We start from the raw sequence: 14487 nt of genomic DNA on the forward strand, positions 1-14487 counted from the left end.
ATATTGTATAATTCTTCAATTGAAACAATCAAACCACTGACACATGCAGGATTCTTCAGTATGTCCTTTGAACGTCCATCTCAGTTTTTTTCCCTTTTTTTGTGTTATCTTTCTTTTTCTTAAAGTTAGGTTCATAAAACGTAATGTGTCCTATTAGTTACAGCTGTGACAGTGAGTGTGGAGAGTATTCATAAAGATTCATCGCTGAGCAGCCTTCTCTCCCTGGTAACAGTGTCATCTGGACATGTATCTCCTGTCACTGTGGATTAGGTTTTCCCATTCTCACTTTTCCTTCTAACCAATCACATATCACCTGCCATGGGATGGGGTGGGATTTATTGCCAAGACGTCCATCTTCTTAATAAATTCTTAAGTAGAATATATGACTTTTTAGTGATTACTTCCAGGTCATGTTTGGAACTTGTCTTTAATATAGTAATCACTTTGCTCGTGGTGGCAAACTGTCCTTTTTACTGTATAGACTGTGCAGTATTGTCTCACCTGTTTGCTCAAATAACATTCTTAAATACACAGTGTGTCTCGGGAAGACAACAAAGAGTTTTACGGGCGAACCAGGCTATGCTAGCACGAGGACAACTGTTTAGGTCCTGTGAGTTGCTCAACCAAGCATGTAGGATTGCAAATCAGTATGAAGTATGTTGTCAAATACCTTATCAGAATGTCACTCCAGCGGCTACTACCTGCGGTAACATTTTAGAACCGTTAAAGACGTTCAGCCTAATGATAGTAAATTAGGCCTGGGCTTTACGTGGATAAGGAAGTTCACTCCAGAGTGAAGCATATGGCATTGTTCCTCTGGCTGCAATTATAGAGAGAGTGCGTTATTTTATACCAAGAAACTTTCTTTGCGGGGCCAGACAGGTGGAGCCACTCAGACTATGGCAGCCGGTCACAGTGGAAGGTTTAAAGGTAGGATAAGGTCTCTCTTTTGTTACTGACACGCTGGGGACAAAGGCGATAGCGCTTTTTTTTTTTTTTTTTTTTTAGCGTACACGCCTACGGTGTCTCTGATACGATTGTAAAACGGCACCTCTGTGTTTGCTCTTACTGTTGATTCTATGCTTAGAGACAGAGGACGCATGCGGGTTTTCACTGTGGGCAGTTTTACCTTGCTGGATAGACCTGTATCCTCGTTATGTGAAATCAGTAGGCACGCTCACTCGCAAACACCTATGACTGCATTCCGTTTTCACTTTTGAAATTGTTCAGAAAAGAATAAGAGAAAACACAGTAGTAGTATATTCATAGTAAGTCACTTTGATCATGTGTATTGACTAACCGACGTCATTAATTCACATCTGTTATAATCAGCTCTAAGGAGTTTGTTCTATGACCAGAGGTCGCTAATTTGGGAGAGAAAAAAAAGCTGTGCTGTTGTTGTTGTTGTAATAAATTATTTGAGAACTCATGATGGGAAGTCTGACTTATGCGCCTGATATTTTAAAAACACTCAGGCTGTTTGCAATGTCGCATTTCTTTTTTTTTTTTCTTTTTTTTCTGGTAATCTCCGTAAGACTGCCTCGAGCTTTCTCAAATGGCACTTCCTTTGTTTTTGTTTATAAGCCTCCTCGAACAAACGATTCATTTCTTATTTTGAACAGTTTTTTAATGTCTTCTTTTGAATATTTTTTTTTCTGTTATGTACCATGTTGGTCACGTTCTCATTCATGCAGGGAAGTGACGTTTATTTGGGGGGGCCTAATTTTCTGGTTTTAATAGTTGATAATAATGGTGAATTAATACTGAAATTCCTTTGAATGCGGTTGCGGGTTTTAATTTTTATTATTATATTTTACAAAGGCTTCACGCATGGTTCAGCCAAATTTTCGAATAGGTAAAATAACATTTAGAGTGGACATATTGTATTTGTCAATCTCGGTAAAACTGATGTTTCACCCTACACTGGTAGCCTGCACGAGAGAACTCAATGAAATATTTTTAACTTATTCGTTAAATTTGCTCTTACTAAGGCCTTTGCGAAACACTCGCAGAACTGACTCGTTCTTTTTTCACTTTTTTGGTTAGTTTGTTCGATATTCGCTATGGAGGATGGTTTGGGAGAAACACCCCGTTGCCAGCCTCTTCTCAGTTGACCTGTAGGTGTGTTGTTGTGCCATCTAGTGGACAGTAACTTGATTTCTAAGTATTTATCTTGTCTAGAAATGCAATTAATCGATATGCTCTATGCAGCCGGCATCGGGAACGATGCCAGTAGAATGGAATATGACAATAGTATTGTGCGAGAGGTATGTCAAGAATGGACTCGTAGACCTCTGCATGCAGAGTGATGATGATGCAGCAGGTCAGCAGTGGTAAAAGTGAACCTGCGACACGTTCCTCAACCAATCACGGACCACCAGCTTCGTCTCATCAGTCCAATCAGGTGGTATCGGGCGGTGGTGGACAGTTCATCGTAGGGCAGTGTGAGCTCAGGGAGTCTGACATTCTCTTGTTTTGTCCTGCTCAGTGTCGCAGCTGTATCAGTGAGAAGGTGCAGGTCAGTCAGAGCCGGTCCAGCTGGAACTCAGGAATCAGGAAGCCTACAGTCAGCTGATGGGCATTCCAAAATTTTTTGCTATATATATTTTTCCTTCATTGGGGTTTTACCCAAAGTGTTCATTGGCCTTCCGAGCACGAGTCATGTAGCTCGTGGCAGTCTGCCCAATGAAACACACAGACCCCTGTAGCTACGAACTGGACAGTTCGCAGGTAGTCCATTTGCCATTATTTTTTAGGCTAAATCTATATGCTGTATGGGGAGACTTCAACCTGAAAATATTATATATTGTAAATATTTAACAAATTTCACTATTCTTTCATACCGATATTCTGATATTTACTATTTGAATATTCAAATTGTATTAAAGTAGTAATGTGGAGGAGGAGGTGCTCTTTCTCCTGTGCTCCATCTTCTCTTCCTGAGCAACCAAATCAATGCAAAATAAAGTGGCTTTGTGTGCCTAAATGAGTCTATATTCATTCAAGGTTTTTCCTTTTTCTGTCTATGCTGATCTGGTCGGTCAGGTTTAGTGAGATTTCAGCAGGACCGGTTTATCCAGGGAAAACTGGTGTTTGTGCTTTCTGCCAGAGAACTGCACCAACCTGTTCTCCTCCGTGTGATGCAGGCAGAGGAAGGGTGGTGGAGGAGGGAGGGTGTGTATGGAAGGGGGGGGGGTAGACGGGGCGAGAGAAAGACTCCTCCTAACCGCTCCTCTCCTTTTGCCGTTTTGTTTGTTCTTAATCCCGTTCCCTCCGTCCGCCCCGTCAAACGTGCCTTGCGAGGAAGCACAGGTGGGGGTGAGCGCCTTAACGAGGAGCTGAACAGGGGGCGTGTGGACGGCAGAGTGCAGCGGCAAGCGAGCCTGGGGTGTACGTTTGGCAGCGGGGCAGAGGGTGAGTTCGGAGTTTGCGTCGTTGGAGGAGGCAGGTAGAGGAACAGAGCTGCTATTCTGCTCTGTTGGGAGGGCTGCTACTGAAGTGCTGTTGAGAGGTGTGTGTGTGTGTGTTTGTGTGTGTGTGTGTGTGTGTGTATTCTTTTCCATTTTATGTTGATTGTTTTGGCAATAATATAACTTGTAACATTCATGCCAGAAAGGCACAGCTGAATTGAATTGTGAGGGACAGAGAGAGAGGCCTACAATCTGTATAGTCTAATAATTCGCATCGGGTGGTGATTGGTAGAAAAGGTAACTGCAATAAGGACAGGAGGGGGAAAATAAGCCCATAATGGAGTCTCAGTCTCAAACCACAAACCTGCTTTCCCTGTATTATTGCAGGATATTATCCACCTATCGCTTGCTTTAAGGAGTTACTGCAAATGCAATTTCAACCATACTTGATCAGAGTAACTGCAAAGTAGGCAAACTCTTCAATAAAAAACACATGAAAATAATACATCTTTCACAAATCACATGTAGTGCTCAAAGACATGGCACACAGTCCTTTTTTAAGATAGCAATCATGAATTCTGTAGACCCTTCATGCACCATGTAGTTGATTTAGCCAAGGTCCAATATGAAAAGGATAGAACAGAAATGTTTCCATTCTGTTTGTATACAGTCCTCGTGAAGACAGTTATCTTCATGTCTCTTGTGAAGCTATAGTTCTGTCTGTTTGTATACCTTCAGTGCACCTGACTGACTGCAAGTGCTCTGCAGGACAGATTCATTCAGATTCATTCTTGGGACTATAGCTCAGTGAGACCTATGACTGTGGTTCCCTCATATTAATATATCCAACTGAAAATTCAAAATTCCAGTTTAAAGCAAACATTATCCAGTCATGTAAATACTGGAAATGTATGTGCTTCATGTTAATTGAAACATTGTGCGAGTGTGCGCATGTATGCCTCTAATATGTGTTTATGGTGTGTTTGTGCATTTGTGTTTGTGCATTTGTGTGTGTGTGTGTGTGTGTGAGTATGTGTGCATGCAGGTGCGTGTGTGTGATGAGTCGATTCCCAAGCTCTGAGAGGCAGGTTGCCTCTTGCTCTTACCCTGTAACTTGGCACACGGGCTGACATATCCCAACATGCAGGCACACAGAGTGAGTGGGGGAGAGCCTGATGCTGGAAGCACACAACAGCAGAAAGCAGCAGAGCAGAGAGGCAAACTAAGAAAAGCACACGAATGCTGTACAGAAACGCGCCCATTCTCAAAGCTATTTTAGTGAATAGGCGGTTGAGTCTGCATTTATTTATAATAATATATTGCTCAATGGTCACAGTCACGTTATTTTATATGCTAGGAACAATATACAAGTTCAAAGTCTTATTCTATACCTGGGGCAGTTAAGAGTCATTCACAGGAAATTCAAAGTCTTTTTCATTTCAAAAGATCTACTGTTGAAATCTATGTGGTGAGTGTTATAAGTAGAGTGTTGGCAATTGGTTCATTTACTCAGGTGCCATACAGCATGTTCACAGTACGAAGGCATTGTGGGATACGCCCTGCCTAAGGCACTATATCAGTGGCTGACCACTCCTCTTAGACAGGTGTCTGGAAAATGCCCGCCCTGGACTCTCTCCTGGTCAGTCTCCTTTAGCATTAATACCTCCAACAAGGCAATACAGACAGGCCTTCCAATGCTCCATCCACAGCTCCCTAGCGTCGCTCCCTTTTTTTGTGGTTTCCTTCCTTTAACATCCCTGAGTCATAGCAAGTTGGACTTTTATCCTGTGAGTGGGAGCAATTGTATAGCACAGGGAAGGTCCAGACACTGATCTGAGATCAGCTCTCTAACAGCAGCGAATGGGCATGGCTTCACGTTCAATGTGGCACAAGAGATCAAGCTCTGCAAATGACTGTTCAACTGCTTCCAGATCAGTGAGGTGGTCATGATTTTGTTTTTTTTTCCCCTTGCTCTCTCTCTCTCTCTCTCTCACACACACACACACACACACCACACACACACACACACACACACACTTTTGCTCTGTGTATGTTTAAATTTCAGAGTATGTCCACATCAGGATGTTATTATCAGGGGACCAGATGCTGTTTAAGTGATCTGATTTTTGAAGTTGCAATTTTCCCAAGCACATTAGCTTGCAAACTCAGTGTGAAAGCACAGTGTGGAAAAGGTCATTTACAGTTTCAAAGAGATTCTGAGCTACTAGTGATGTTATGGAATGGCATGGTGCTGGCAGCATGCTGACTGGCTGCTTGGTTTTGCATTGCTGATATGACCGTGTCATTAGTGTAGGTACTCTAAACATGTATTGTGTCTCTTTGTTTGTCTCTGATACTTTTATATGTAAATACAAGCCAAACCCTCCCTCTTTCTCACGCTTTGCTATTCCGCCCTTCTCCCGCTCGTATATAGACACAGCACACACACACACACACACACGCGCGCACAAATAAAGTCATGCCTGCAGCACTGTGGTGGAACCAGTCCGACCAGGACGGGTCATAATTATTCCCAATATCTCCGCTCTGACGTTGGCTCTGCTATCCCAGGGACACAGCCAAGTCTGAAGGTCACCGTGTGGATACGTGATGTGTGTCCCGTTGGTTGCTTGCAAACGTACGTGTGCTGCGTCCTGTTGAAGGGCCGGATGGGCGGGTCTTGCTAGCCACTCAAGGGTTCATCCACGAATGACGGCATGTTTGCTGCATGCTGACAGCCATACTGAGAGCAGCACTATTTCAAGCAGTTTTTTACCACTGAGAGAGAACACACAGGCAGGGTTTTTTTTTTTTTTTTTTTTTTACATTGGTCCTTCAGTGCTCAGAGAATGCCCTGGTTCTTCAATGCTCAGTTCTCTTGTAATGAGGAAGAGAAGCCAGTAGAATATTTAAAGTTCATTTCAGTTCCAATTTATTTGTGTAGTACTTCTTACAACACACAGCAGCTTTCCAGAGATGATTTATACAGAGAATCCAGGTCCAGACCCCTAATAAGCAAGCCAAGGTGTTGGTGTCAAGGAAAAACCCACTGAGAACAAGAGGAAGAAACCTTGAGAGGTGTCCTGAATACTATATATGACCTCCAATACTCAAACACCTCTCTCTCTCTCTCTCTCCGTCACGCGTGCATGCTCCATCTCCCTGCCTCTTCTTCTCTATTTATTTAAATTCAGTAAGCCTTACTGGGATCACCATGGTTTGCTAGAGTATTGCCAAACCATTTTTCAAATGCCATGAACTGACATTAAGAGATCAGTTTCAGTTTAAAAAAAAAAAAAAAAAAAAAAAAAAAAAAAGATTTGGGCGTATCCCAGAGCAATTTAAAGAAATTCTCTCTCTCTCTCTCTCTCTCTCTCTCTCTCTCCCTCTCTCCCTCCCTTTCTGTGTGCTGTGGAGGAGGATGGCTGTGGAGCGCTTTACTGAACTCCTACACAGGCTGAAGGAGGTCCATGAGCAGGAGGTGGAAGGTGAGCCTGAGCATTTACTCTCAGCATGTGACAAATGGGAGGCCTGCTTGAGTTACTGTGGCTCCCCACTCCTCGCGGTCCTCTTCCCACGCCTCGCCACTCCTCGCGGTCCTCTTCCCACACCTCGCCACTCCTCACGGTCCTCTTCCCACACCTCGCCACTCCTCGCGGTCCTCTTCCTACGCCTCGCCACTCCTCGCGGTCCTCTTCCCACACCCCGCCACTCCTCACGGTCCTTCCCATAGGCTTTCCTGGCCTTATATGAGCAGCTCTTCAACAGCATAATAGTCATTGCCATTTAAAAACAGTCACTGTGTTTTATAATGTTCAACCTTCTGCATAATCTGAAGCATCTTAATGTTCGTTGGTCCCTTTGACTGGCAAGTCTTTTTTGTTCCTTGCCCAATAGGATGGCAGGAGAAGGTGCTGGAACTGACCAATAAGAAGAACTGGTGAGTCTCAGCCTCCTAAAGAGATTCAACAAGCCTCATCATTTGAATTTTCATCAGCTTTGGGTTTCTGTTTTCTGTTAATGGCAGCAAAAATGGCCTCTTGGTTCCCATTCCATTTGAAAGGTCCTTCTGGTTATTAACAAACCTAGCGGCTCAACATGAGGTCAAAGTAGTGGGGAGGTTACAGTTGGAGCCAGAATAAGGGTTAGAATTAAGGATAGGTCTTGGTTAAGCCTAAACTCAGGATTAGCAGGAGTGCAAGAATAAGGACAGAAAAAAGTGTTAGGTGAGGATTCTGAAAACCATCTAAAGCAGACTGCCCCATTATTTATCCCTTTGGCTGTGCTAGACCTCTTCAAAGATCGCACACTTTTTTCTTGTAAGCAGGTAACAGATTTGCTGTATCAGATACACTGTGAACTTTGTTTTGCAGTGATGCAAAGAGACTGGAGGAGCTGTACAACCGGAACCAGCAACTGAGGGAGCAACAGAAAGTTCTTACAGAAAACATTAAACAGTTGGAGAACATGTGTGTGTGTCTGTCTGTCTGTCTGTCTGTCTGTCTGTCTGTCTGTCTGTCTGTCTGTCTGTCTGTCTGTCTGTCTGTCTGTCTGTCTGTCTGTCTGTCTGTCTGTCTGTCTGTCTGTCTGTCTGTCTGTCTGTCTGTCTGTCTGTCTGTCTGTCTGTCTGTCTGTCTGTAGCTTCATCTAGGAATGCATGTAACATTGTTTGTTTGTGTGTTCACAGGTTGAGAGCAGGGCTGTGTGACAGGTGTAGGGTCACCCAGGAGATTGCTACGAAAAGACAGCAGGACTATGAGAGCTCCCAGCTCCAGAGTCTGCAACACATCTCTATACTAAGTAGGCTATGCAAATACTCTAACATACATATAAGTAGGATATATAAATACTCTAACACACATATAAATTCTCTCTCAAATGCATACAGTAAGGCTATATAAATACTCATACATAATGGGACTTACAAATACACTCACACACACAAATAGGCTGTATAAATACTTCCTTACACACATCTAATACTTTCTCAGACATGTATAGAAGGCTCTCAAACATGTACAGCAGGCTATACAAATAACTTCACCCACACAAATACTAGGGTATACAAATAGCCACTCACACTTATATAGTAGGCTATTCAAATACTCTCACACACACATATAAGTGAGGTATCCAAATATTCTCTCATACACCTGTGAGCAGGCCATACAAATAATCATACACACATACTGTAGGGCTTTGGGAATTAGTGATCAGCAATTAGGTACCACAACTCTTGAGCACAAAACTATACTTTTTAATACAACTGTCAGTGTGCCACTGACAGCTAATTGGTTTCTGTTTATAAATGCTGTATTTTTAAGTTACCTCTGAGAGAATGAGGTCATAGATTTCGTTTTTAGCTGACCTGATAAGAAGCGGGTGACTTATTTAATTACCAAGATCAATGGGCAGTTAGTGACTACTCCCTATTTAGCTAAATACTTCTTAAACTCTTTCTCTTCTCGAGTTGTGTAGGCATTTTGACCTGTGCAGTTCAGCTGGCTACAGGCTTTGCTCAGTTAGGTTGATGGCGGGCTTCTCTAAATGACTTCCTGCAATGTTCTTCTGCTTCCTGTCCTTGTCTTCTTCTCACTGCAGTGGCGGAAATCAGCGCCCTGATGAAGGACAACAGCAGGCTGAGAGGAGAGCTGAAGAGCTTGGGTCCACCGATGGAGTGAGTGGCCGTCCTGCCCCCTGTGTTTGGCTATTCAGTTGCGATTGTAAATGGTAATGTAAACTCAGCGGTAGCTAGGATTCCAATGATCTTTTTATTGGTCCTAGCTCCACATCAAAATGAAATCCTGAATTCCTCTTTCATCTTTTTTATACCACATTTGGCCCAGTGACCCGGGTTCAAGGAGCAAACGGGGGACCGTATTTCAGAGATGCCATATTTTGCGCTTTTCAGTGCATGTTGTCTCATTTAGGCAACGGAATGGGGAATCTGAGGAAGCAGGAACCCCAGAGGTCAAGCACTCACCTGACCCTGCCAGTTCCACATTTAACCTGATAACATCTGTGCTCAAGCCTGAACAACCACTACCAGGGGGCGCCTTTGCGCCAACGGCCACTGTGAAGAGTGAGGCTGAACGCAATCACTGTACAGAACCTCTAGCTGAGAGAGAGGAAATATCAGGTACCCATTCAAATCAGATGATACAAGATACACAGTATCAGTCCAGCTTCTTAAATTTCCTGTTTCCTTTTTCTTTCCCTGTTATTTATTTGTTTTTTTATGCCTGATAAAGGATCAGACCACAAACAGTTACAAGACTGGAGTGGAACACACCCTTTTGTAAGTGATCATTCAGTGTTAACACGTGATCAGTGTTAAGTGGTCACTTTATGTCACAGTTGAACGTTTTTTGCGAGGCCCTTGCTAATTGCATACCGCTGTGTGCTTGCATCCCTTTTAGGAGTCGAACAAGGGGTCAACATTTACTGCTAGTGCGGTGAGCCTCCAAGTGTGGAGGGATAAGAGGTGAGATCCAGTCAAAGCAGCCGATTGAAAAAATGATGTGAAGGAGAGAGCAGGCGGTGAGAGGTAGCAGCCCCAGCCTGCTGGACACGAAAGGCTGTTTCCACCTGCTTCCTAATTCCCTGGTTCCTCTCTCCCCAGAGCGGATAGTGCGGACTCTTTGCTGCCACAGCTTTCCCCCACCTCCCAATCCCACCCCCACCACCTCCGTCTCCTGAAGAACATCCCCTTTCTCTGCCCCGGTTCCTCTGAGGAGCGTCACACACTGATATCCGGCCCCTTACGACCCCATCCGATCAAGACGGCCCCTCCCATCCTCCGCTGGCCCCTCCCTGAACACTCTGATTTTGTAACAGTGGGGACGGGTGACCGCAGGGGTGGAGATAGTGATGGCGGCAGTGGCATCGTGGTCCAGCCGAACCTGAACCAAGACTCCGCCATGCTACGTTTCCCCAGCCTGCTTTCATCGGCCGGTGGCTTTGAGTCTCACCGGCATGTGCGGGCACTCAGCCATCTGCGGCCCTTGTGGGCACTGCCTATCGGCACAGGTCAGAAGAGCCTCTCTGAGCTGGTGGACGGGAAAGACGGAAGTAAACCGGCACCCATTATAGCACCACCCTGCTGGAAGAGCTCTGCAGTGCAGACTAAGCAGATTTTTGAAGACGGTGTAAGAGACCGGGATGAAGAGGACTTCCCTCTGGACCTGTCCAACGCCACAGGCTCCAAAGCCAAAGAAGCAGAGGTGGCGCAGTGTCAGTGCCGGAGCGAGATGGCTTCGACGTCATCTTCGTCACCTGATGCTCCTCTCTCCTCGCCATGTTCGGCTCAGTATTGCTCCAGCCCACAGAGCGACCTGCAGACAGGAGATTCTAAACCACAGGTCTTGAGATTTCACTTTTCAAATACTCAAGAGCAAAGCAGTAGATGTCATGTCATGCATTGAGTTGGCTGCGGAGAGCCTTTCCAGTGGGTGTGAGGATGTTGTGAGTGGCTTGCAAGCTTGTGTGTGTGTTTGTGTTTGAGTATGAGTGATGTTTTTCAAATGGACATTAACCTTCTAAGGCTAAAAGACAGTTAAGATTTCTTTCATGAAATTCGCAACAGATGGAGAAGACTAGGGAAAAGCCAAAAGAAGAGCATGATGAGCAAAAAGAGAAGAACGAGAATGTAGATTTCCCTGGGAACCAGAAGGCCCCCACTCTGACTATTTCACTTCGCCCAGGTAGGGACGCTCAAAGCCCAATAATTCAATTCAGAACAGATTCTATTCCAGTTATGCAAAATGGACCTCTTATTTTAGACATCTCCCAATAAATTATATGTGTTTGTGTTCATCCTTGCAGTTGTGATCCTAGAGTCACTAAAAACTAGACAGCAGGTAACCCCTCACCTGACACAGATCACCATTTAACATTGCCATGGGGATGTCTGAGGTGTCTGGCACTGTTGAAATTGTTTTTGAGAAGTGCTCTGCCTGTCCTTCACTGTGACAGATGGAACCAGACGCCGAGCAAGGTGGTGGCCCCCAAGAGCGGCAAGAGGAAGACTACGGGGCCCGCAGCACGAGGAAGAGGGCTACCCAAGCCAATGAAGGTGTGAGGGAACTGCTTGCTCACCTCCTTCACCTTCTTGTTCATTCATCTCTCCATCCATCTAACTTCAGTTCAATGTAGTATTTAAAGAGAGCTTCTTTGCAAGAAATTGTGCAACAAGAAATGAGCAAAAATACATCGAAATGTGTCCTGATATGAATTACAAATGCATCTTTGTAATTTCTAAAATCATATGTATGAAACTTTATTACACAGTATTGATCTTTTAAAAATGTGTTTAGATACATGTAATAATTAATAATTAGTAAAAATTTAGTGCATAATTTGTAAACATTCTGATTATTATAAACTAAATAGTCGAATTAGGCAGACTGACACAATTATTTACAGGCATGAAACTGAATCTCTGTCATGCAGTTGTGTAAATCTACTCATTCGCAGACAGCAGGCAGGTAGTTCAAAGTTTTCTGAGCTGGACCAGGAGACTACAGTGACTGCAGGCTACTGAAAACTGCCTTTCCTCTCATGACAGAGGTGAATGTTCAGGGGTAACATGAGCTGATTATATAGTGACACTGCTCTGCTGAAATCACTTCTTGAAAAGGTTCAGTGAAATCAGGGTAGATAGAAATGTGGAAGTGTAACTAAATAAAATCACTGAATCCACTGCACTCTGTGACCCTCAGTATGTCCATGAGCTATAGCACCTTCTATCATTTGTCCAGTGGATTTGTGCTGGACATTAGAAGTTTGTGGTAGAAAGGAATTAAGAATCCAGTGAAGCTGTTAGAGGCTGGTAATAATCCATCCATCTATTTTTCCATTCATCCATCCATCCATGCATGCATTCATTCATGAACATTCTCTTCCTCTTGTGGTGGTTTGGGATGTTTTCCTGCCTTAGGTCTTCCACAACATCCACACAAAGAGAAGAGAATAAGGGTGACAGTCATTCCCCAGGGATCCAACCAAGATGATCCAGAGCAGGGCTGAATCAAGGTTGGACTCTTTCTGTTTTCTATTTAAATTTGTGTTCAGTGCACCTTACAAAGTGAGAACACCTGTAAAGGCAATGATAATCAAACTAATTACAACAGCATGAGTAACATCAATGACCTTTGCTCCAAATACCTTCATAATGAAGTGTTAGAGCGTCTGTATGCACATGCGCAAGCTGAATGTGCTATGTTTTGTGCTCCCTTATGTTTTGAAATAATTCTTCTCTTTTCTCTTAGGGATATTTGTTGAGTCAGCACCCTTTTCACATTTTCAAATGAATGTATGTGCTTCATACCATGTAGCAGTTCATACCATATTCATGTTTTTGCTTTATTGTCTTACAGGCGCCCAATGGAGCACATCACTCACAGTGGACCTCCTACCTAGTTGCCTGCTGTCTCCTCATTCATCAAAATCTGAGATTCTTCTATATTCCTGTGTAAAACAATAGGTCAACCCTTTGCCTAGAAACCTAAAAGTGACATGCAGGGCCCACACCACACAGGAAAGAAACAAACGACATCTAATCTTAGCACTTAAGACTTTCTGAAGGTAACAGTTGTATGTTTCAGTCTAACACGGCCTGGCAACCAGGTTCCTCTTCCATGCAGTGCTTGATGTCTGGCCCATACTTTTTCCCAGTTTCCCTGCTCTCTTTGGCTGGACCAAACAGGAAGTGAATTACCAGCAGGAAGTCCTTCCTGTCCTGAGGCTCTAACTAAACAACATATAACTGGATATGGTTTCCGCTAGCCTTCTGTCTGTCTCTCTCCCTCTCTGCTTCTGTCTCTCTGTTCCTCCTATTACATGACTGTTGATTCTACTGCAGCTCGTTCCATCTCCTTACGAATCAGTTTCCACCATTTCCACTTCTGACCTGTGTTTTTGAATCACTTTCATAGTTGTAGTTACTGTTGGCGCTCCAGGCTATTTCTGCCCAAGTCAATTTTAAGGTCTTCACATTGTAAATGTTGTAAAAATGGAGCCCCTCCCCTTCCCCTTTCTGGTTATTGAGAACCAAACTCGGCGCACATTTTGTAAGAGTGAATTTTCCACTTGTGCTGGCTTGTAGGCATTTTAAAATCAGTAAGATAGCGGGCGAATAAATAACTCCTTTAGCTTATATCGCACACTGCCGTCCTTCCAATGTCATCTGAACCGAATCACTGCAAACTCATTGAGAGAATTATTTCATAGACCCTTCCATCTGACACACCAGGAAGAGGGGCTACATGCGCAGCTTTTGCAAGCACTTTTAGAGCAGACTCTGAAAGGCTTGACGGCATGTATATATAGGAAAAGAAACGCCATCCTTTTTTCCAACGTATACTGAAATAAAGCAGTGTGCATGATTCTGATGTGAATGGTGTGTTACTTTATTCTGCTCCATGCTGGTTCATGGAATTGCACTGCAGACAAGGTCCTCTGATGGAATGTGCATACAGGAACTGTATGTCATTACAAGAAATGGCGCGATGTTCGAGTATGGTTTCACAATATGTGAAGCGATGGTAGATCACCATGATAATACTATCGGAATACATCTCGCAGCATGTTTTTTTTCAGCATAACACAGGGGCTTAATGACTGCCCTCATAGTGACAAGGTTTTAAGTGCAACCCCATCACTATTGCTGTTGAAAATTTTGCATTTCTAATTTGATGTTATTTATGTATGATTTGCCTAGGAAGTAATATACATTACTTTTTGTGTAAATAACACTTCTTGTTGCAAACATATTACAAATGTATCTGTTTCTGAACTATTCAGAAGATAAAACATGTTTCTGAATGAATCACATAAGTTTGTTTGCAAATATCAACCTTAAATTATTTTTAAGCATGCGGTGCATTGCTCTCAGAAACACTTATATTTACGGAATTTAGCTGACACTTTTAGCCAAAGCGACTTACAATTATGACTGAGTACAACTTGAGCAATTGAGAGTTAAGGGTCTTTGCTCAGGGGCCCAGCAGTGGCAACTTGTCAGTGGTGGGGCTTGAACCAGCAACCTTTCGATTATAAGTCAAGTAATGTGAAAGCT

At 43.5% G+C, this 14487-nt stretch overlaps 1 protein-coding gene across 5 annotated transcripts; it reads left to right on the top strand.

The window, feature by feature from the left end:
* Positions 1-717: 717 nt before the first annotated feature.
* Positions 718-13795, top strand: rbbp8l (retinoblastoma binding protein 8-like). 5 transcript variants are annotated; one of them, XM_027007014.2, is made up of 15 exons: positions 718-930; positions 6828-6898; positions 7308-7350; positions 7784-7879; positions 8098-8210; positions 9012-9087; positions 9341-9549; positions 9662-9708; positions 9830-9894; positions 10033-10771; positions 10996-11113; positions 11235-11269; positions 11385-11484; positions 12349-12443; positions 12788-13795. In XM_027007014.2, the coding sequence occupies exons 2-14, from the start codon at positions 6832-6834 to the stop codon at positions 12435-12437; spliced, it is 1797 nt and encodes a 598-aa protein (XP_026862815.2). In that variant the 5' UTR covers positions 718-930; positions 6828-6831; the 3' UTR covers positions 12438-12443; positions 12788-13795. The 5 variants fall into 5 exon arrangements, with proteins under 5 accessions (XP_026862815.2, XP_035378160.1, XP_035378158.1 ...); XM_035522267.1 differs by having other exon boundaries at positions 6831-6898; XM_035522265.1 differs by lacking the exon at positions 718-930 and adding an exon at positions 1088-1167.
* Positions 13796-14487: the final 692 nt, after the last annotated feature.

Source organism: Electrophorus electricus, chromosome 24 (assembly GCF_013358815.1).
Source record: "Electrophorus electricus isolate fEleEle1 chromosome 24, fEleEle1.pri, whole genome shotgun sequence".
Classification (NCBI taxonomy): domain Eukaryota; kingdom Metazoa; phylum Chordata; class Actinopteri; order Gymnotiformes; family Gymnotidae; genus Electrophorus; species Electrophorus electricus.